This window comes from Merops nubicus, unplaced genomic scaffold (genome assembly GCF_000691845.1).
Source record: "Merops nubicus isolate BGI_N331 unplaced genomic scaffold, ASM69184v1 scaffold22327, whole genome shotgun sequence".
NCBI classification, from domain to species: domain Eukaryota; kingdom Metazoa; phylum Chordata; class Aves; order Coraciiformes; family Meropidae; genus Merops; species Merops nubicus.
The window spans coordinates 8,715-30,375 of NW_008619927.1; the positions used below are offsets into that span (position 1 = coordinate 8,715).

A 21,661-nucleotide genomic window follows, 5' to 3' on the forward strand; every position below is an offset into this window, starting at 1 on the left:
CCCCCCCCCCAAGCAAACACAAAACCCCAAACACCAGCAACACAAACAGGATCTTATCTCTTATGAGTGGCTATGCAATCTGGAAGACTGCGAATATTTGCTTGTAGCTGGATAACGGAAATAAAAAGTCTGCATCTTGTGTGGCAAGGTTTGGATAGTGAGGGCTTATGTGAGAAGCTGCTAAAAGCTTCCCCAATGTCCAATAGAGCCCATGCTGACAGGCTCCAAGATGGACCCACCGCTGGCCAAGGCTGAGCCCGCCAGCAGTGGTAGCACCTTTGGGATAATGTATTTAAAGGGGGAAAAACCCTGTGCAGTTCTAGCTGAAGAGAGGAGTGAGAATTAGTGAGAGGAACAACTCTGCAGATGCCAAGGTCAGTGAAAAAGGAGGGGGAGGGACAAAGCAGAGATTCCCCTGCAGCCTGTGGTGAAGACCATGGTAAGGCAGGCTGTCCCCCTTCAGCCTGTGCACTTTAGTGATGGACCAGATGTCCACCTACAGTCTGTGGAAGACCTCATGCTGGAGCAGATGGCTGCATGAAGGAGGTTGTGACCCTGTGGGATGCCTGTGCTGGAGCACATTCCTGGCAGGACCATGACTCTGGAGAGAGAGGAGCCCATGCTAGAGCAGCTTTGCTTGTAGGACTTGTGACCTTGTGGGGTACCCATGCTGGAGCAGTCTGTTCCTGAAGGACTACATTTTGTGGAACGGACCCATGCTAGAGCAGTTCATGAAGAGCTGCAGCCTGTGGGAAGGACTCATGTTGGAGACGTTTATGGAGGACTGTCTCCTGTGGAAGGGATCCTGTGCTGGAGCAGGGGGAGAGCATGAGGAGTCTTCCCTCTGAGGAAGAAGGAGCAGCAGAGACAACGTGTGATGAACTGATCACAACCCCCATTCTGCTGCCCCACTGAGCAGAAGGAGGTAGAGAATTTGAAAGCTGAGTTTGGGAAGAAAGAAGGGATGAGGGGAAGGTGTTGTAAGATTTAGTTTTTGTTTTCTCGTTATACTACCCTGATTTGATTGGTATAATTTTTTTTTTTTTTCCAAAGTTGGGTCTTTTTTTTTGCTCGTAACAGTAATTGGTGAGTGATCTCTACCTGTCCTTACCTTGACCCACGAGCCTTTTGTTGTATTTTCTCTCCCCTGTCCAGCTGGGGAATGGAGTGACAGAGCAGCTTTGGTGGGTACCTAGTGTCCAGACAAGGTCAAGCCACCACGGTCTTTTTTGGCACCCAGCGTGGGGCGGGAAGAATTTGAGGTAAGGGTAGTAGTTGGGAGAGGTATTGGGTAAAATATGGATTGAACCGAGATAGAGAGTGAAGAGCAGAGTAATTGTGGGAAATTTCTGTCGTTCTAATTGTGGTGAAAGCAAAACCTTTTGTTCTGAAATGCTGTTAATTGAGTAATGCGTGTTTCTTGCCCATTACTAGTTGGGCGAGTGTTGTTTGCTTTGCATTTCTTGAGTAAGGAAAAAATATTTCTTCCTTTTCAGAGTGTGGTGTGTTTTTTTCTTTTGTATTCGTACTGGATACAGACCCATAACCTTATTGTAGTGCAGCTCAGGAGATGACAGAATTGCTTAGGATTGCATAGCGTCTGGTCATCGGGGTGGGAGTACAAATGGCAGAAAGTGCTGCAGAAGTGCAGGAGAGTTTCTGTGTGTTTTCCATTCCAGCTGGTGAGCTGAACCTTAGGTACTGTGTTGTGTGCTGTGCATATCAAAGTGTGGGACTAATAATGCTGTTTCTGATAGTGCTGCCTTCATGGTTTTTTTTTTGCCTTTTTTGTCTATGTGTGCTGCTTTTTTATCTGCTTATATGCATACTTGCTGTTTGGTTTCTAAATACACGGCTGAGTGCATAAACTTATTTGAAGCACTCCATTACAGCAGAAGAGGTCTGGTAATTTTTTTTCAGTTCTGATTATCTGTAGTACGTTTACCTGAATGTACACCTTATTTGTGCAGTAATCTACAGTTACATTATGCTAAATATGGATATGCTGAGTATTCAGGTTTTAAAACACAGTGTTCATCACTTAATTACTACGCGATCAAAATTTTTTTAACATTGGGTATCAATATAACAGGTACGTCAGTAAATGCTCTAAAGGTTCTGTAGCAAATTTACTAACCAAAGTGAGACGAGAGCAAAATGTTTTCTGTTGCAGGAGTCGCTTATTTCTTATACATAAACGTTTTGTGACTGTTCATTTCATTGCTAGTCTGTTAAATCACTGGCAGAAGAATGCTTTATAGTAAGCAAGGAGCTCCTCAACTGCAAGTAGCCTTACTTAAAATGCATGCTGGCATTTTATACTGAGAAATTGCTAGGGTACAGCTGTGGTGTGTTGCAGGAGGACGCTGAAGGGAACCGTTGCATACTGTGTGTTCTTCAGTTAGATTGAACTGGGTCAGTAGCACACTTTCAGCCTGGTAACAAAAGCTTGGGTGTTCAGCTGGAAATCCAGCCAAATATGACAGGCGTTGCTCATAGCATTCTGATGCTTTTCATTAAAGATCAATGTGTGAATTTTAAACTGTGCAAGTTTATAATTTGAATTCCTGTACCATCTAGCAGAGCTTACTAGTCTTAAATATATATTGGGGGATTTGTGGCTTTGGACTTTGGAAATTGGAGTAGCCAGATCATGATACAAGCTGTGTGTTATTACTATTATGTTGTACTCTGTCTCTCTTCTAGTTGCCTTATGTGTATTGAGTAAAAGCATGACTAAATTTCACCTGTAGTATGTACTGATGGGATGGTCTTGGAAGAATGCTGGTTTTGCATGCTGAGTGTCTCTAATCTTCTTGTCATAGTCTGTAAACTTATTACCCGAAGCTGATATTTTTGACAGAACTAGCTGAATCTGCATATCTTTTTATCTCATGGCTTGATAAAGAGAACTAGGTCAAGTCTCTATGATTTATCCAGGTATAAAACCTGAAACACTTCAGGTAGTCAGTCTGTTTTTCTTTCACCTGTCAACTATCTGCTTTAAAAAAAGTTTTCTCCTTCTCCTGGGACAGATCACTGAATAGAGATGGGGCAGAGATTTAGCAAATTTGTCAGCATCAAGAAATGATCGTTTGAAGATGGAAATGACTTAATTTTTTAGTTGTCAAGTTGCAGAACATAGCACTTTTGAAGAGAAGTACTGACGGTTTGTGTTCACTTGCTCTATTAGTGGTGTCAGGCAGCTGGGGATTCTTGAATGTGGCAGATCTTTGGATTCCTGTTGGTTCTTCATTGTGTCTTATAAATACTGGAAAAAAATCTGAATCATATAGGCTGAAAACACTGGAACTTTAGTTTGCTTTTTCTTAGACACCTTGGTTGAAAAAAGGTGTAGTTAGCTTCTTGCTGACTTCTGCTTCAGATACTCACATGGCTGCAAGCTATTATTTATAAAGCCATTTTGTTCAAAATATTGAAGGTGACTATTTCTTGGGTTTATAAGTAAAGTCTTAAAATATTGCATGTTGAGACTACTGGTAAGGTATATTACCATCTAGCTGTAGTTTAGAAACTGATAAATAAGAAAATGGGTTTAGTTTTGTAGATGGCATTCTCTTTATTAGCTGGGCCATGTATTCCTCTATTAGTCTTTGTCAAAGGAGCCACACAACTTATGCTTTTTGCTGTGCTGAAAAGTGAAAAATCAAGTTTTGACTCTGGTAAGTGTTATGAAGCATCAGTGTAAAAGAAAAACAAATCAGAAATTAACACAGAGATTTTCCAAGTATCTAATTGATTTTAAGGAAACAAAACCCCCAGCAAGGAAAAGATTAGTAAAATATAAGAGTAAAAGGCTTTGATATTGATAGCCTAAATTTGGTATGAGTAGAGGTTCAGTAATTTCAGCAGCGCCTGGGACTGCTTGTGATTTTTATTTGACTTTCTGAAGGCTTCAGAGGCTGAGAGGATGGTCTTCTCTGGATGGTCTTTGTGCGTTGGCAATGTTGGTTTTGATTCATGGCAGGTAGTTGGAAGGGGTGAACAGGAAAAGGAGATGTCGCTGGGTTCTGAGGGTTGGGCTGGGTTATTGCCGGCAGATGTAGGCATGGTCAGTATGGTGCACCTCCTCTTGCTGGCTCTGTTTTCGAACTTGCTGCCTGTGACTTCTCATAGATTGATAGCATTTGTGCCAAGATGTAAGTTTCTAGTAAGTATACTGGTTTGTACCACTCTGTAAATACCTGTGGGGTTTTCTTCTTTTGGTTGTCTGATCTTGCAAACATGGCTTCTTTGTAGGCTCTAAGCCACTTGTTTGTCTGTAGATATCCTCTGAATAGGTGAATTTGAATTAGGTTTTTTGTGGTGTAATTGGTATGCTTTTATGTGTCATTAGAATGTGGTGTCTCTATAGAAGAATCTATGTTTAAATTGATTGTTCAGTACTGTATTTGCTTGTCTCTAACACAGAGTAATCACCAAAATGACCCCAAGTTTTTCAAGGTTTATTAGGGGGGAAACAGGGTTTTTCTTATTGTCAGTATTTTCATTCCAATGTATTGTTGTTTGTTTTTTTTTTTTACACTTTTTTTTTTACACTTTTTTTTTTTTTTTCCTCTTTTCAAAGAAATGGGCCAAAACACTAGGGGAGAGAGGCATGTAGAAACAAAATATAAAAGAAAGATGAGAAAATGTAAGACTCTTCCCTCGGGAGAAGATGGATTACTAATTTCACACCGTTTTGGGGAAAAGGAAAATAAATAGCAAACCCATTTTGAGCTTGGAAGTTCTTGTTCACTTTTATCTTCTAACTAGTTACATATAGGTAGGGTGATGTATATGCAGCATTGACATAACTGAAACTCTAGACATGATTTTAGATCAACTTTGTGTCCAGAGTGGTTTTCTAAATACCCATTTTTTTCTTTCCAAATTTTTACATTTTTGACAGCAAAGGTTGTGTGCCTGCTAGTGTTACATTATTTTATGTTAACTGAAATAACTACCAATATGAATGTCTTTACCCTTCTAAACCATTTTTTAAACCCATATTAAGATACTTTGTATCTGAAGTAGTAGTATAGAAGACTATTTACCATATTCAGAGTCTATATGATTGGGAAGTACATGTATCTGGAATCAAATTCAGAAGTAAAGCAATAAAATTACTTTTGCTTGGCGACTAACTCCTCCTCGGTTGATTTTAAGTAACTCATAAGAATTTGATGGAGTGTGTGCAGGATTTGTTTTCACTAAAATGTGAACTAAAACTCGCAACAAAAACAAACGGATTTAACCTGTCTATTGTTTGATTAATGATTAACAGGAGCAACAGAATAAAAAGTTCCTGTCAAGTTTTAACTCCTGTTGATGAAAGGGTTCAAGGAGAAGAGTGTCAGGTTTCAAGAACTGTGATACTGATTTTGTTAACTTGCTAATTTGCTAATTGCAGTTTTATGGGTTATGTATGGCATTCTTTTAAAGTTGTTACTTTCAGTTAAATACTCTTTTTTTTTTTTTGTTTTTCTTCTCTCTCCCTGTTGTCAAGCAATATGAAACAGTAATTCTGTGACCAGAATGAACTTTGGATAAAAACCCCCAAGTGATCTGGAAGCAGGGGTGTCATGCTGGATATGGTACAGCTTGGGAGGGAAAATAAGCTTGTGAACTAAACAGTCTGTGTATACCAATGGTGCTTGTTTAAAACCTTGGAGTACACAAATGTCAGGGACATATCAAAATAAAATTAGCCTAATAAGTATGTCTGGGTCACTACTTGAATTAAGTTTGTTTCAGGTGTGGTGTGTGGGTGTTTTTTGTTTATTAGTTTTTGTTTGGTTTGTTTTCTAGTTTTTGAGTGTGTGAGGGAGTGGCTGTGGTGATGTTTTGGTTGTGTGGTGGGCTTTAAAATTTTTTTAGGCCCTTGGTTGAAATTCCATACTTGCTTATTGCCAGTGTAGGTGGTGCTACCCCCTGAAGAGGGTGCCTGTATCCTTGCCTTACTCCATGCCTGGATTCCTGTTACCTTTTTAATCTGGCACTGTTGGTCAGATGGAAAGATGGCTCAAGGAAGTGATCTGGCTGGCAGTAAAGTATTGTATTTTTAGCTTGCTGATTAGAATTTCCATATGATTGAATAAATGTTCTTCCCAGAGCAAGGGAGACAGTGGGAAGTGTACAGCAGGGGTTGGCCAGTGATTCTTTTGGCAGCAGTGCGCAATTATGTTAGCATAAAGTCAGCTGGAACTGCAGCCTGATTTCTCTGCTAACTTTCAGGAACTGTGATCTATTTAATCTGCTGTAGATCTTTTGGTATTATTTGGGTTAACAGGTCACATTGAGATACACAGTTTACTGCCTCATTGAAGTGCTGGGAGTCCAGTCCTGCAAGACTTTACTTGGTGAGCAGTCATTATTCAGGTGAACAGGTCCATTTGCCCAACTTGGAGTAGAATTCAGTAGATGACTTGCACAAGTATTCTTTGACCTTTGTTTTCTTGTAACAAGAGACAGCATATAATGGATGTCTGTAGATGATGCCTTATGAAACTTGCTTCAAATTTATGGAACCCTGAGGGAAGAATAGTGCTATATTCTTACTATTTTTTTTTCCTCTTTTCCTACTTGTGTAGTCTTGTTCCTGTCTCTCTTTATCTTCCCTATGTGCTATATGTCTGATGCTCTTTCTCTTCATTTCAACATGAATAAGGTGGTAACTGTTGGATTAAGTCAGCTTCTCTATGCCTTTCCTCTGTTTCCAGTTGAAAAATTACTTGATTCTTGTTGGTCAACCTAGCTCAACCAATTAGATTTGCTCTTAATCCTGGTTAAAATGGAAAGGCATATTTAGCTAAAATAAAAGGGAAAGACTTTGTGTCACAATGCAGTGGAGCCAAATTGGACTGTAACTAAATTAGTATAGGAAGAGAGGTTTAGCTCCTTTACTTCTCTTGTTTTTGTCTTCTGGTCTAGAAATATATTTTTTTTCCTGTGTATCTTTAGTGGATAACTCTATTCTTTAATTATTTATTTTAAAAATAGTAAATTTTTTTTTTCTTCTTAATTATTTCTACTTTTTTAATAATGACAAAAAAAAAGTTCTCTCCCTTTCTGCATGGGCCTTCCATCCTTTTGGCCACTTTAGTTTTCTGCTGGTGACTTTTTAAAGACTGGACCCCTTGGGAAGCAGTGTGGTGGGTTTTTCACCAGAGCCAGGCAGTCTTCGTTTGCCTGGACGCGAAGGTTATGGAATCGGTCATCTTTGGCTTAGTTAACTTGCTGTTCATGTAGCTCGGAAGTGGGTTGTGACAGTCACAGTCAGACTGTTCCAGCTGCACAACTTTGTCCTGGTTTGGTGTAGAACAGAACTAATTCTGTTCATTGATTTTACTTTTTCTAATTAACTGCATGTTCTAAAGTTGACAGCATATTTTCACAGATGTTGTCTGCTTCTATCAGTGACAATGCTCCATGTTTAGAGTTGTTACCAAGGATTGGTGTGCAGACTGAGGTCACTGCTAAATCCTGTGTACCACATTGAGGGGGGCAGAAAGTACAAGCCACAGCTGCAGGGAGGAGTGGATAAGATATGTCGTCCTAATTTGACCAGTGGGGGGTATTCTATCCCATATCTGTCATATTCAGTGTAAAAGCTGAAGGATCACGAGGGTCAAGCTTCTTCTTTCCTCCCTTTTATGGCCTCTGCAGTGGCCGGCATCTGAGGAAGACTCTCTTCATCCTGCCTTTGATCCCAAGCTGTGTGTTTCTGAACTGAGTTCCAGAATCCAGCTCCTGTACCCAGTCGCCCTCTGTGGCTGAGTCCAGCCTGGGACCCCCTTCCCTGGGGTCAGCTCTCCAGCATTGGGGGTGACAGTGACATATTGCCATCAGGGGGGCAGTTTGGTTCACTACTGGTTTTGTATATATTTGTATATATTCTATTCTACTACTATTATTTTAATTAAAGCTATTCTACTTTTTTAATCAATAAGTCTCTCTCCCTTATTCCCTTTCTCTTAATCTTTGAGGGGGGAGGGGTTAGCAGAGAGCATCTGTTACAAGTCTGGGGGTGGTCCTGATGCTAAACAGTGACAAACTTCAAGGTTGGTTTCACTTCAGTCCTCTACAGGAGACCTCGTATTCCAAAGAAGTTCTTGCTGAGAGTTCACCTGAATTCTGCTTGGACAGAAGCTAGATCCATGAGCTTAGTTGGTTCCACCAAAGAACTGCAAAAATGAGATGCCTGTTACATTCTGTAAAGACAGGAAAGGAAGGGAGAATGCCACTTGCTACAGCTTCAATCTTTCTTCAGACAGTATTTGTGTCTTCTTCTCGTACCCCTTCTTCAAATCTAATTCAGCTGGTTGTATCTACAGCACCATGTGTACTGGTGCCCCTCCCTGCTGTAGGACTAGTGCCCCTCAGACAGCAAAGGATGTGGTTCTTCTCTTAGGTCACAGTCAGCCCGTTCAGTGTTTACATTTGCACTCACCCAGTGATGTTTATCTGAACTGTTCATCAGTCATAGCAACTTGCCCTGTTTATGCTGTGATATCTTGTGAGTGTTGTCTGCCCCTGCTACCTCTTCCTGTCCCCCCCTTCTTATTTTTTAGTAGTTCCCCACAATGTTTTTGAATGCTCAGACAAAAATCTGTGTCAGAAATCCTTTGCCAGAACTAAAACCTACAAAGCAGAGCCCTGGTATGGTCTGTGTGCTCAAGCATTAGAGACCAGCTGACCATCTGTACAGGTGGTGACATTACTCCATATACTGTGTTAAAAGATCAAAGCTTTATTCCATCATACAAGTTGTATGTGATATATTAGTTAATCGAGCAATTAAGTTGTTGCTCTTCAGTTAAACTCTACCAAGTTCCATTCTTAAGTAAACTTGAAGGAGACACTGCATGGCCAAAAACATTAAAATAAGAAATTATAAGTAACTGGACTTCTGAGATATGTGTACATCCAACTATCTCCTTTCCTTTTCTCCTACAGAATCCTTTCTAACAACATGCATTTAAGCATTTTGAAAGTGCCCAAGATTTATTTTAGTCACTTTGCCAATTCTCTGTTAAACTAGGCTTTTTTTTTTTTTTTTTTTAAATGCTGTGTTGCTGTAAGATTTTAGAACTAATAATAACGCGTTGGGGGCTGGGGGGAAGGAAGAATTAATTCTCTACTCTTTACTTGCCTGAAGGGATGAGGCACACTGTTCCCACCTGGCAAAGCTACTGGTGTTACTATGTGGCACATATTGAAACTTGGGAGAGCAGAAAAGAGTCATGGAATCAGGGCGTGTGTAGGCTGGGAACGAGATAGGCTCATAACCTAGAGAGGAAAGTGGAAAGGGTCACTGAGTGGTGTATTAGCTTATCAGAGTTCTACTTAATTGTAGCCAGAATTCAGGGCACCAGCAGTGCTCTGTGTCATCAGAGTGCAAGTATCTCTGACCAGTTGCCCAGTTCTGAATGGATGAGAGCTGAGTACAGAAGCTCTGCTCCCGTGAGAGAGGATCCTCTGCAGAACTTACTGCACTCAAGTTTTCTTCTACTGTCAGAACTGCCTCCTCCTGTTCAGTTTTCTGTCTTGTATCTGTTCTAAATACTTGCAGCTGGAGCTGCAGAGGAGTAATGAGGGAAAACCTAATGGACCTGAGTCCTATTGGAGATGTGAGACAAAAAGAAATTAGTTGAAACTGAGCTCCAGTGAGACTGAATGAAGCACGCTTACCTCTTCTGCATAAAGGGCTGGTTCAGTTCCTTGTTGCTTAGTGTCTTGTGATCATTAGATTTTTTTTTTTTTTTTGTGGTAAGGTTTGCTCAAGAAGTTCACTAATTCTTTAATTACTAATGCTGCAGTGCTGTGGCTCTTTGCCTTCAGTTTTGCTGATGCAACTGATTGAGGGATTATGCTTAAATTCCATCAGTGATATGACCTGAATGAAAAATGTTTAAATGTTCATTTCTCTCCACTGACCTGGTTTAAGGGGTAGCCCTACAGATAGTTGGGTCAGCAGGTGAGGCAGTGGTAGAAGGGGAGAAGTTCATAAACTAGTTTTACCACTAGTGAAAATGTATGTCAAAATTCCACAGGCTTAAAGAGGTATGGCAAGATAAACTGTTAACAGCTTCCCTTGTCTCCGTGGTAGCTACAGCCCCTCTGCTCCCTGGCCCTAAGGTGCTGCCAGATTGCAGCTCTGGGGTGGAAACAAAGTTCATTGCGCTGTCACCATCAATATGTGCCAGGCTTCTGGTGTTGAGAATCTGGTTCAGTGTATGGAGAATGTACTGAATTGAACCTACTGCTACTGAGAGTCTCTTGGCACCTAGTACTTAATGTTTGGAGAGCTGGAGTGTTAAGGTGGAGCTCATGTACATACTGCGTGTGTAGGATTTTGTTTAAAATGAGCTGATCATTTTGATGGCAAGTCCTTATAATCCTGACTTAAAAAAAAAAAAAGGTTGTAATGCTCCCAGTCTGGAAGCAGCTTACAGAATAGTTCAGAAGTTTTCAACCACTGTTATCTCTAAACTTCACCATAGACTTAATGCTGCCTTTCAGTAAACTGCTGATCTTTTTAGTGGGTGAATGTGAGGGAGGGATGAGTGAAGCAGAAGACAAAAACCACCAATACTAAAGACTCTTATTCCTGTCTATACTAATGCACTGAGGAAAAACGATCTAAGAACTGGTCTGTTCTAGCCCTTGTGAAAGTCTCTTTGCTGCTAATACAAAGTTTCTTACAGGTTAAGAGGAATAGGTAATCTTCAAGATATACTTCAGCCATGTGAATTTCAGGAATGGAATTTCTTATTCCTCAAATAAGTTTAGACAGTTTGTTTCTGAGCCGTTTCTAGCGTCATGGGCTCCTTTATCTATGGATTTGCCAATTAGCTGGTGATGGAGAATTGTACTGTTCAGGGAACACAGAAATGATCTGTATTGATGCCAGGTGTCCCTCTCAGTTTGAGAGATGTGGTGTTAAGTTTGCAACTGATGATCAGACTGTTCTTCAGTTTCATAAAAATCTTGTTAGATTGGTATGCTTTGAATTGTCCCTAATTTGTAAATACGTAAAGGTTTCAATAAAGTGATTCAGAGGTATAGGATATCCTATAATGGCGCTCCTTTGTATTTTGTTTGGAGCAGTTGGAGTGGAATGTGCGTCAAACCTGTTCCATTTCTGTCATCTCTGAACTGGTTTGGAATTGATTCGCACTGCTTTAGAACACTTAGAAATAAACTTGATATTAGGAACTTGATGGAGGCAGTGATAGCAGAAAGATTGACCCTGGTGTATGCCAGAAGAATATCATATCAAACTGCATGTTTCCAGCCGTGCAGTCTTAGAGAATTTCAAGGATGAGTAAACTTCTGACCTCCTTTGTCTGAGACAGAAAAGAAGATTGGTTTTGGGGTCTCAAGGTAAATGAGAGTCATCAGAGACTGAAGTCATCCATAGTATGGGCACTTGTGCTGATTCTAGCCATGGCATGTCATTGTAATTGTCTTCCTTGGTGAATACAGAGGTCCTAGGAGAAAGAAATATGGTAGGGAGTCTTTGGACTGTACCCAAATTTCTTACCAAGCAAGTCTACCCCATGCTATAGTTCTTGGAGGCTTGTCTCCAGACTTCCAGGGTGTGGAATCCAGGAATAAAAACTTGGAGGCAGAATTGCAAGTAGCTTTTATATATCTATATATCTATCCTAGTTTCAAGAATGGAAGAGAAAACTTTGTGACAAAGTAACATTAATATTCCAGTAAAAGCTAAGGGAAAGCAGACCCATTCACTTTTAAAGAGTGTTTGCTTCCTTAATATCAGCTAATAGTTTTGATGTGTGTGATTTCATTTTCAATGCTCTTATGATCATTCCATTTTTTTATTTTATTTTTGCCTTTTTTTTTTCCTAGAGATGTGAATTATGCCCTCATAAGGATGGTGCTTTAAAGAGAACAGATAATGGGGGTAAGTTTTATTCTTATTTTTTGTGAACTCTGTTATTTTGTATGAGGGAAAGTCTGTGAAATAATGACTACAGGGGTCCTAGATGTAAATGAAAACACTAGTTTGGAAAGAGCGAACTATTTCATGGTAACTTTTTAATTTGCCCAATTTAGGTTGAATTTAATTTTAGAACATCAATTGTTTTTCTTAGTTTTATTTTTAGAAAAAGTTACAGTGAAGGAGAGACTGCATTTTAACATAAGATTTTAATGGGTAAAAGGGATACATTTTATGGGGTTTTAGTTGGAGCTTGTACATTTATAGAAAACTGCTGAAAGTGTGCTGTTAATGGAGGAAAGTGGAGTTTTTATGGCAGTAGCCCAGAGTGAATACACCGATGTGTTTTCAGAGGATAGCTCTTTACATGCTCATAGGTACTGTAACATAGTTAAAGCTGAAAAGTTGCAGTAGTGATTACCTGCCCTTTGCATCTTCATAATTTCATCGTTCAGGTTATAATCAGTTCTGCTCCTGCTGAGTAGAACTGCTGAAGGTCTCCGCTGGACATCCTGTCTTGATTATAGTAATAACTAGGTGATATGAGTGAAAAATTTCAATTAACTTTTCAATCGCTTCTGGAGTTCCTTTTTCTCTCTTCACTAGATAGTTTTAAATTCCTGTCCGTCATCTGTCTGTAAATAGCCTGGTCATTTTGGTACTGAGTCCTTCTGAGAGGAGAAAGTATGATCAGGATTCTGGATTTCATTTGGACAGTGTATATAAATTGTATTCTGGAGATTTATGCTGCACAGGAAATAATATATGTAATTTATATCTTAGCTTGGTGTTGATGCGGCTTCGCTATTTCTGTTGCAGTTGACCTGCAGAAGAAAAAGCCAGTTTGTGTTCAGGCTGATGTACCCTTTGCCTTGTCTGCATTTGGACTGCAACGTACAGTACATGCTCTAGCGTTCATCATTCTAATGTCTGCTTACCTCACACATGTTAGTGACCTTAGTGTCCTTCTTGAGTAGGGGCCTGTACTGAGTCTGTCCCTCAGTGAAGCTACCATTTTAAGTTCCAGCCCAGTACTTAGCCTTAGAACCACTCTTCCTTTCCGTCAGGTTGATACACAGCAGTGTTAAATGAATTTCTTCAGAAATGGCAGCTGGACACATGGGTTTTTTTTAGGAAATAGATAATAAGAAAGCCTCAAACCTTTTGAAATATAGAGTAAAATTTGTGAAGTGTCATGTAGCAGAAGTGTTTTCTGCTTCTGTACTTAAAGTGGTGTTGGGGAATGCCTTGCTATTCTCTGTGGTGATTTTGAAATTTTTTCTTTGTGTGAAGTCTTGAGAACATGACTTCACAGTGTGCATCAAAGATCACAATAATAAATTCTTGTCTGAATTAGTGTATAAGATTGAAGTTATTTAAGTTATTGAAGCTATTTAAGTTTAAATAACAAAAATGCTACACTCTGCTAATAAGTATTGTCCCTCCTACAAATATCATGACCAACTATATTTTCATCAGTGAAAGCTTCATAGTGAAAATTTCATAGCATAGAAGGCATAAGACTTTGCACATCACCTTCTGGAAACGGCACTGCTTCAGTAATAGATCTTGTCCATGGTGTTGAATACAGCAAATTCTACCATGTGGATCAAATGTCCTTTAAACAACAGTTTTACAGAAGGATGTGAACCTGGGAAAAAGTGAACTCTGACTGGTGTTGCATTTCTGAAATATACGTTCTTACCCTGAAGCTTTTCTTTCAAAGAGTTACTTAACCAGTGATTGTGCCACAAGAGTTTCAGACTTAAGGAAATACTGGTGAAGGTCCTGTAATGAGCTTGCCAGTTTACAATTATGTTTTCTGTAAGTTAACACGTAATTTTTTTTTTTAATGCTGTTACACTGTTTATTGCCAAGGGAAATGATAAAAAGATGCAGGTATTCCTGAAGAAACATTGCAACAAATGTTTCTGATAAAATCTGGTAGGGATCAAGCTTTAGAAACTCATAATTACAGTCTTTCTTTAGGTAGAGAAATAATTAAGTGGTGTTAGCGTTTCAGAACAAATGAAGAAATTACTGATTTTATGTCAGTAATATAAAGTGACTCTTCTTTCTTCCTTCTGGCAACATTTTGTAGCCAGAAAACCAATGCAGATTTTGCTGATGTAGATTATTTTTTTTTTTCCCCCCTTGGTAATGGTCTTCTGGGTATTTACTTCTTAATAATGTGAAGAAATGTGTTTTGTTTGGGTGTTAAGGTACTGTAATTTCTTTTGCTTGAGGAATTGATGTTTTTTGGGCTACTGAGCTTTTACTGCAGGGTTCCATGATATTCTTAACCTGCAGTAAGATGCTGTTACTGCAGGGACAGTCCTTGCTATGCATTACTTTCTCCTCCTTTGTGATGGTACTGGCATGTAAAATTTTCTTTTTTCCTTGCTTCCCCCATTGTGTTCCTTTTCAGCTAAAAGAAGTCAGTTTCCTGACCCAGCTGACCACGCTGCAGTGGATACAGGGGAATGGCCAGGACTGTTCTCTTAGCAGCAGCCTCTACATTAGCTGTCTTAAGTCAGTTGCACAACTCTAACTGAAAGCAGCCTAATCTTATAGCTCTTATATAATGGTGTTATCTTGCCTCTAAGAACTCTGGGGTGAAGTAAGATACATATCACAAAGTAGTCTGGGAACCAAACTTAGGTTGTTTTTAGGTATCAATGACCTGGATGAGGGGATTGAATGCACCCTCAGGAAGTTTGCAGATGACATGAAATTAAGTGGAAGTGTCGATCTGCTGGAGGGTTGGGAGGCTCTGCAGAGGGATCTGGACAGGCTGGAGCAATGGGCTGAGGGCAAATGTATGAGGTTTAACAAGGCCAAGTGCTGGGTCCTGCACTTGGGGCACAACAACCCCAGGCAATGCTCCAGGCTTGGAGAGGAGTGGCTGGGAAGGGACCTGGGGGTGCTGGTGGACAGCTGACTGAACGTGAGCCAGCAGTGTGCCCAGGTGGCCAAGAAAGCCAATGGCATCCTGGCCTGTATCAGAACGGATGTGACTAGTAGGAGCAGGGAGGTGATTGTGCTCCTGGACTTGGCACTGGTGAGACGGCACCTTGAGTACTGCATCCAGTTTTGGGCACCACAGGATAAGAAGGACATCGAGGTGCTGAAGCTGGTCCAGAGAAGGGCAATGAGGCTGGTGAGAGGGCTGGAAAACATGCCTTGTTTAGCCGAGAGAAGAGGAGACTGAGAGGAGACCTTATTGCTCTCTACAACTACCTAAAAGGAGGTTGTAGTGAGGCTGGTGTTGGTCTCTTCTCCCAAATTACTGATGATAGGATGAGGAGAAATAGGCTCAAGTTGCGCCAGGGAAGTTTTTGATTAGATATTAGGAAGAATTTCTTCACTGAAAAAGTGGTTAGACACTGGAACGGAGTGCCCAGGGAGGTGTTGTGGAGTCATGTTCCCTGGAGGTGTTAAAAAAATGAGTGGATGTGGCACTTGAGGCTATGGTCTAGTGGTCAGGGAAATGTTGGGATGAAAGTTTGACTTTATGATCCTAGAAGTCCTATTCAACCATGACGCTTCTATGATTCTATGACTGCTTACTCAGTCAGTAGCATCCTAGAACTTTCTTCCATACATTAGCAAAGCACTTGAAGTTCTATGACTAGAAAATAGTTATGGTGGTGTATGGTGTGGTTGTGTTGGTGTATTGTGTGGTGATTGGTTGTTGTTAGGTGTTGGTTAATGTTTGGTTCTCCAGTATCATCTATGGCAAATACAGAATTACAGTTTTCAGTGATACCATAAGCAGAGTGTTCTTGGTGCAGCACTATCATGGATCTTACACAGAACCTGAAAGCGCCAACCTGAAATAGTAAGAGGAGAGGAACATATCATAGAGGCCAGATGACATTTGGCATAGTCTCTTTATCAGTATGAACTAGATTCTTGGGAAAGTCCTTGTATGCCTTCTGAGAATAGTTTTCCAGCCTATGAGTATTTACACTTTGGGACTTCTTGAAGCAGACATGGTGTTTTCGTCTTTAATGAAAGAAGAATCTGTTGCACTGTTGATGTATGGACTTCTGTATAAAGCTTTAGTGGTAAGGTAATGTGTGGCAAGGCATTTTGTTTTTGATCTGTACAATGTGTTGAGATATATGCAGCTTTGTTTTAAACCTGTTACCTCATGGTTTTATTTGATGCCATTTGGCACTTCCAGAGTTATAGTGACAAAGAGTAGTTATTCTGTGTTCACCTTTTCAATACTTCTTCTGGCTTTATAGACCTCTGTCATATTCTTCTTTTGTTTCCTTTCCAGTCTGAAGGAGCCCAGACTTATTAGGCATTCCTTGTACAGAAAACTGACCATCATCAACTGTCTCCTTCTCTATGTGTGTTCCAAATGATAAGTAATCCTTACTAGAGCTGAATGAAATTTTAGAGAAACAAATCTACTGTACATGGTGCCATGGAATTGCCAGACTGCAAAGTGATTACAGTATGGTTTAGTGTTCCATAATAGAGGCTACCGATGTAATTATGGGTCACTGTTTTTGGTACAAATTTTTGTCATTAATCACAGAATATTTTCAGTAGCCTAAACTTTCATAGAACCTCAAAACTAGGACAGATCCTGAAACTGGAATGAAAGTATTGATTTTAGCAAGGCTTTTGCTTGAAGAATGTTCTTAACTTTGAATACACTGTTTTCTGTATTTGTGCTGAAAACAGAACACATGGGTAATTCACATTTTTGAGGCCTTAACTAATTTCACAGCCATAATTAACTTTTGGCCATTTGGGTTGTTTGAGGTGGAGTAGAATAAGGGAAGTTCAGTTATCCTGGATAATAGCGACTGTATTAGCCAAGTGTTTTCTAGACAGTGTTGTGGAAACATCCACTTAGTGTTGGAAACTCATACAGATGGTTCTGCACCAAGTTGCGAGTGTTTCTGGACATGGAAGGACTGTTCATGTGAAGTGCCAAGTGGAAAAGGCATTTTTGGTTGCTCATAACCTTCTTTGGTACATTGAGGAGTACACAGATGCCTGCCTGGTTTTGGATTTGTGACAGTGGCTGCTGTTGCTGGAATTGGAACCTGTAAAGAGCCCAAAGAGACAATTCTGTCTGAATTTGAGTGGAATGTGTCCTAGTCTGCCGCTGAGTCTTTCCTGTGCTTCCTATTGTGAGAGACCTGAACTGACCCTGAACAAAAGCAACTAAGGTCTGTTTGCACGTTTGTTCAGTGTCTTCACACTGTGAAAATGGTCATTCTTTTCCTGCACTGGCACAGGTCTTGGAAACAGTGCAGCTGGATTTAGCAGAGTGTAGTCTGGACCAGCACACACGGTGATGTTTACCTGTCAGCAGGTTATTCCTGTTAAGGATTAAGAATTGACTGCATTTAGCTTCAGATTTGGTTTAATTCATTTGTTAAGAGTAATGGGACTTTGCATGGTTATGATCAGGGTGACAAATTTTAGGAATGTGTTTTGAATACTTTTTAGTATTTTGGCTGCCTAATACGTGTGACTGTCTTGCAGCTGTGGTTACATTGTGAACAAAAAATAGTCTATAGGTGGAAGTTGTGGAATTTGTTTTTACATAAACATTAGGATTTTTTCAGTGTTCAGACACTGCAGTTCTGAAAATTTTATTAGGCTGTCTTGTGGTGTTTTGCTTTTCTTTTTTTTAAATACTAAAAGTAGAGAAGTAGGATTCAGTTGAAAAAGGAACTTGTGAATATATTTCGTGACAGAATTCCTTGTGAAGTCTTGTTTTCACGTTTGCTTAAGGGCACCACTGATTTTAAATACATGACTGAATATGAAATTTTTTTAAATGAGAAAAACTGCTATGTACATGAGTAGCTTTTTGATTTGCGATCTTTTGTGTAATAAGACTATTGAAAGAGAGATTAACTTTTCTTTAGCTTTGAACCCTGTATGTAGATTAGTAGTTGGACAAAATGTAAACACATTTTTCAAAAAGAGAATAGCAACAAGTGAACATTTGTTAAAGATAGTTGCAAACTGTTGGCTGTTTGAAACTTTTGGGGCTTTTCAATTCAGTAATATTTCCTTAGCTGTTGTAGTAATTTCCATTGAGTTTTTCACATGAATTGAGGAGGAAATAAAATCATGGCCATTTGAACTCTTTATAATTTTTTGCATCCCAGTTCTTTTCTCTGAGTATGCAGTCCACATTTTAAGCAAATTGTTAATAATTGCATCTAATGTTGTGCATCTCCTGTTTAAGTATTTTTCTTACAGTGCACAATTTTCTGTTAGCCTAGAAGGCTTGATTTTGCTGTACAAGTTGGTACTTTGAAATCTGATTCCACTGGATGATCAGGAATGCTGTGTAACAGCATTCTTTGTATGACTTTTCACCAAGACGTCTTTTATGCAGCTGCTTGGGAAAAGGCCAGTGAACAATGCCGTCGTTTTATGTCATGGTCCAGGCCCTATTCCCATCCCTGGATTAGAGCAGGGATCTCCCAGGTCTATAAAAACATTATATGCTAGGTTTTCCTTTTGCTGTTGTTGTTAGAGTCAGCAGCTCTTGCTGTCATGTTTATTCTTCTGATGGATTTTCTGGGTGTTAATGTCTAAGAAGGCAGCTGCTGTAGTGGCATGTACACATTCAGGCATGTGCATTTTGCAAGAAGTGCTTACCTACATATGTTTTGGTCCTGTTGTGCAGATTTGCTTTTTTTTTTTTTTTTTTTTACCTGGGAATGACAACAAAAACTAATAAAAAAAATTTTAAATATTTTACTAATATAAATATACATATTACCATACAATTGACATTGCATACTTATTATTTATATTGCTAGTAGTAATAATTTATAACTAGCAAAAAAAATTTAGTGCTTTAGATAAATATTTATGACACTTCTTCCTTTTGTTGTAGAAGATTTCTTGAGGAAGGGGGAAGAGGCTCATTAATGCCATAGCATGCTAGATAAAACTGTTGAATGTACTAACTTGTTGGACCACTGGAATGTAATCTGTAGCTGTTTCAAAACCACACTATTTGTTGTGCTGCTGAACGATGACCCAAAGTGAATTTTCCTTCTGTACCAATACTCTAGTTGAGGAATAATTTTTGATAAAGGGAGAGTTTGGTGAAATTCTGTAGTGGGACTCTGTAGGGTGAAGCCTTTTCTTCATAAATGAACACTGCTTATTTTGTTTGTTTGTTTGTTTAGCAGAGGTTGTCTCTTCATTCTGTGTACCAGTGGTAAAGTTGACTGCCAGCCACAGTGGTGAGACCTCTACCAGTTAGTGTGTGTTTCTTTTTACGCATCTTTGAAAAGAGTGGATCAAACAGTATGGTAAATAATACTATAGTTAACTATAGCAAACTTTAAAATAGTATTTACTAGGGTAAGGAAAAGACAGTGACTTAAGCTGACATATTTCTTTTCTGCGAATTTTACTGCCCTTAGAGGAAAGGAAGGAAGATCAGGGTCAAAACAAAAGTGCTTGGAATGCTTTATTGAAGAGAGGCTTAACTGAAGGTCTAAAATAGTGCTTTACCCACTGGCAAATAGCAACAGTAATGTCTTAAGTAGGACTTTGCTGGATCCACCTTTCAGAGTGGGACAGAGCTGAGTTTTGGGGTCAGTCAGCAGTTGTGAGAGTTGTGGAAAGTGAGGTGCAATTTCATCTAGTCTAGGAAATCTGTTGACCTCTGCCGAAAGGAGTGGGCTGGTTTTCTCACACTGAGTGTTTCTGCACTGGTGGTTTTGTGTATAGGAATCGTATGACCTCAGTGTGGACTGCATCAACTTATTTATGGATATTACTGGAAGGTAAACGTTTTGTTTTCCCACAAGTTGAGTAATCAGATGAAGAAAATTTTATTTGCATGGCAAGCTTATACTGTAGGGAGAAGGCAAGGATGTAGTCGAAAGGGAAGAGTTGAGGTGAGATCTCATCTTTTAGTGGCAGCCCACAGCTGAAATGGATTTAGGTATATCCTTAAACTACAACCTGGAGCAACCCTCCTGTGAAACTTCACATTTCAACAAAGAAAGGTTTTTCCATGCTAGAACAATAAATTCATTTGGTTTAGAAGCAAGCTGTATTTAGAAATGAAGTAAAATTTCCTCGATGAGATATAACAGAGTCTTCAGGAACTTACACAGAACTCATAAACAAATTTTACTCGTAATTTGTGCACGATTAGGAGATGGTGATGACATCCAAGAGTTCTCGTGTGGGACCAGACTGGCACTATAGCTGGATCTTGGTGTGACTTCATGATTCTGACCTCTACAGTCTGTTACTGCTTTTCAGCACAGGTTCAACACTGAATGTGGGGTGTAGCCCTTATGTAGTGCCCACTCTGTGTCTGTTAGTTCACAAGTTATAGATGGGTTTTTCTTGATTGGGATAGTAGGGTGGATTATAGGTCTTTTACTGTTATTTTATTATGAATTAAAAGACTATAACAGCAAAGCTTCAGAATTTGCACTGGAAAGTAATTTAAAAGTACTATGAATTTGTTTATGGTGAACGTGCTTGTGAATCAAGTATTTAATGCTTAGGCATTCAAAAAGGCAAAAATTTAGTTATATGGACTGTCTTTTGTCTTCCTGGATTTTCTTCATTGATTTTTAGATTACTTGATAGAGTTTGTTTCTAGTTATAGAGTTCTTTGATGGCAACAGTCTTTTGTTTGCTGATGGTGAAGTTGTTAGGAGTAGCCTGTTCTCTGTTGCATTGGGATAACAAATCAACTGTCTATTTCCACGTAGGGTTCTGGAGCCTGAGATTTGTTACTCTGAACGTTAATGAATAATGTATATTCAGATTACACGTGCGAAGTGTGTACTACTAAGTTTTCACTGAGTTAAAAATTAGCTAGGTATCTGAGTTAAAAATATTATCAAAAGATTGGTAAAATTTGGATATATTCTGTGCTGGTAATTAAACATTTTACATGCCAGATTGAAACGTAAAAATCAGCAAAAGCCATTAGTATGTCTTTCTGAGGGATAAATAAAAACAAAAACTCAAGTGAAAAGCTGGAAGTTTCACAAGATATGTTTAAACTTTGGAGGTTTTTCAGTATGAATTTCCAATTTCTTATATTGGATAAAATGATTTTAATTATTGTTATCAAAATAGATCTTGGAGTTGGTTTATATGTGGTTTTGATGTTCTTTTAATGTTGATTGGAGCTGTTTCCTGAGACCTCTTCAAAGGAAAGTGTCTTAGCTATACTTGCATGATGTTATCGCAGAAAGTGCAGTGTTTTTTTTTCTTCTCTGGGAAGTAGGCAGCATTTCCCAGAGTTACTGGACTTGAAAGCACAGTTGAAGTAAATATTCTTAATTTTTATGTGGCTGTCAGCCATAAATACTCTCTAATATGTAATAACCAAAGTTTGAAAAATATTAAGTCAAATAAGGAGAAAAAAAACAGTAAGAGATTTTAAATTTTAAGAACGTTTTCGAAGATGCCGGTACCTGCATTTGCAAAACCACAGGTGGCCCATCCTCCATTCCAATTCAAGTTGTCCTGAAAGGGAGATGGAAAGCAAAAGTAAATTGAGTATAAGCAGTTCAGTGGGAATAGTAAGAGCTTGTTAACAATTACTGTAAATTTTGTAAGTGAAATTAAAAATAAGTGAGTAATAAATCTGTGGCCAGTTGTCTGAATGCAAACCGTGCACAATCAGAGTAAATGGAAGCTTATCGTTGATTT

The 21,661-nt window shown here is 39.2% G+C and overlaps 1 protein-coding gene across 1 annotated transcript in view; it reads left to right on the top strand.

The window, feature by feature from the left end:
- The window catches only part of LOC103776471 (protein AF-10), a gene marked incomplete at both ends in the record, with an annotated part of 69,065 nt that overhangs the window by 8,709 nt on the left and 38,695 nt on the right, over positions 1-21,661 (top strand). Inside the window, one exon of the mRNA XM_008943982.1 lies at positions 11,878-11,932. Within this exon, the coding sequence (XP_008942230.1) occupies positions 11,878-11,932 (55 nt within the window). The remainder of the gene's footprint in view (positions 1-11,877; positions 11,933-21,661) is intronic.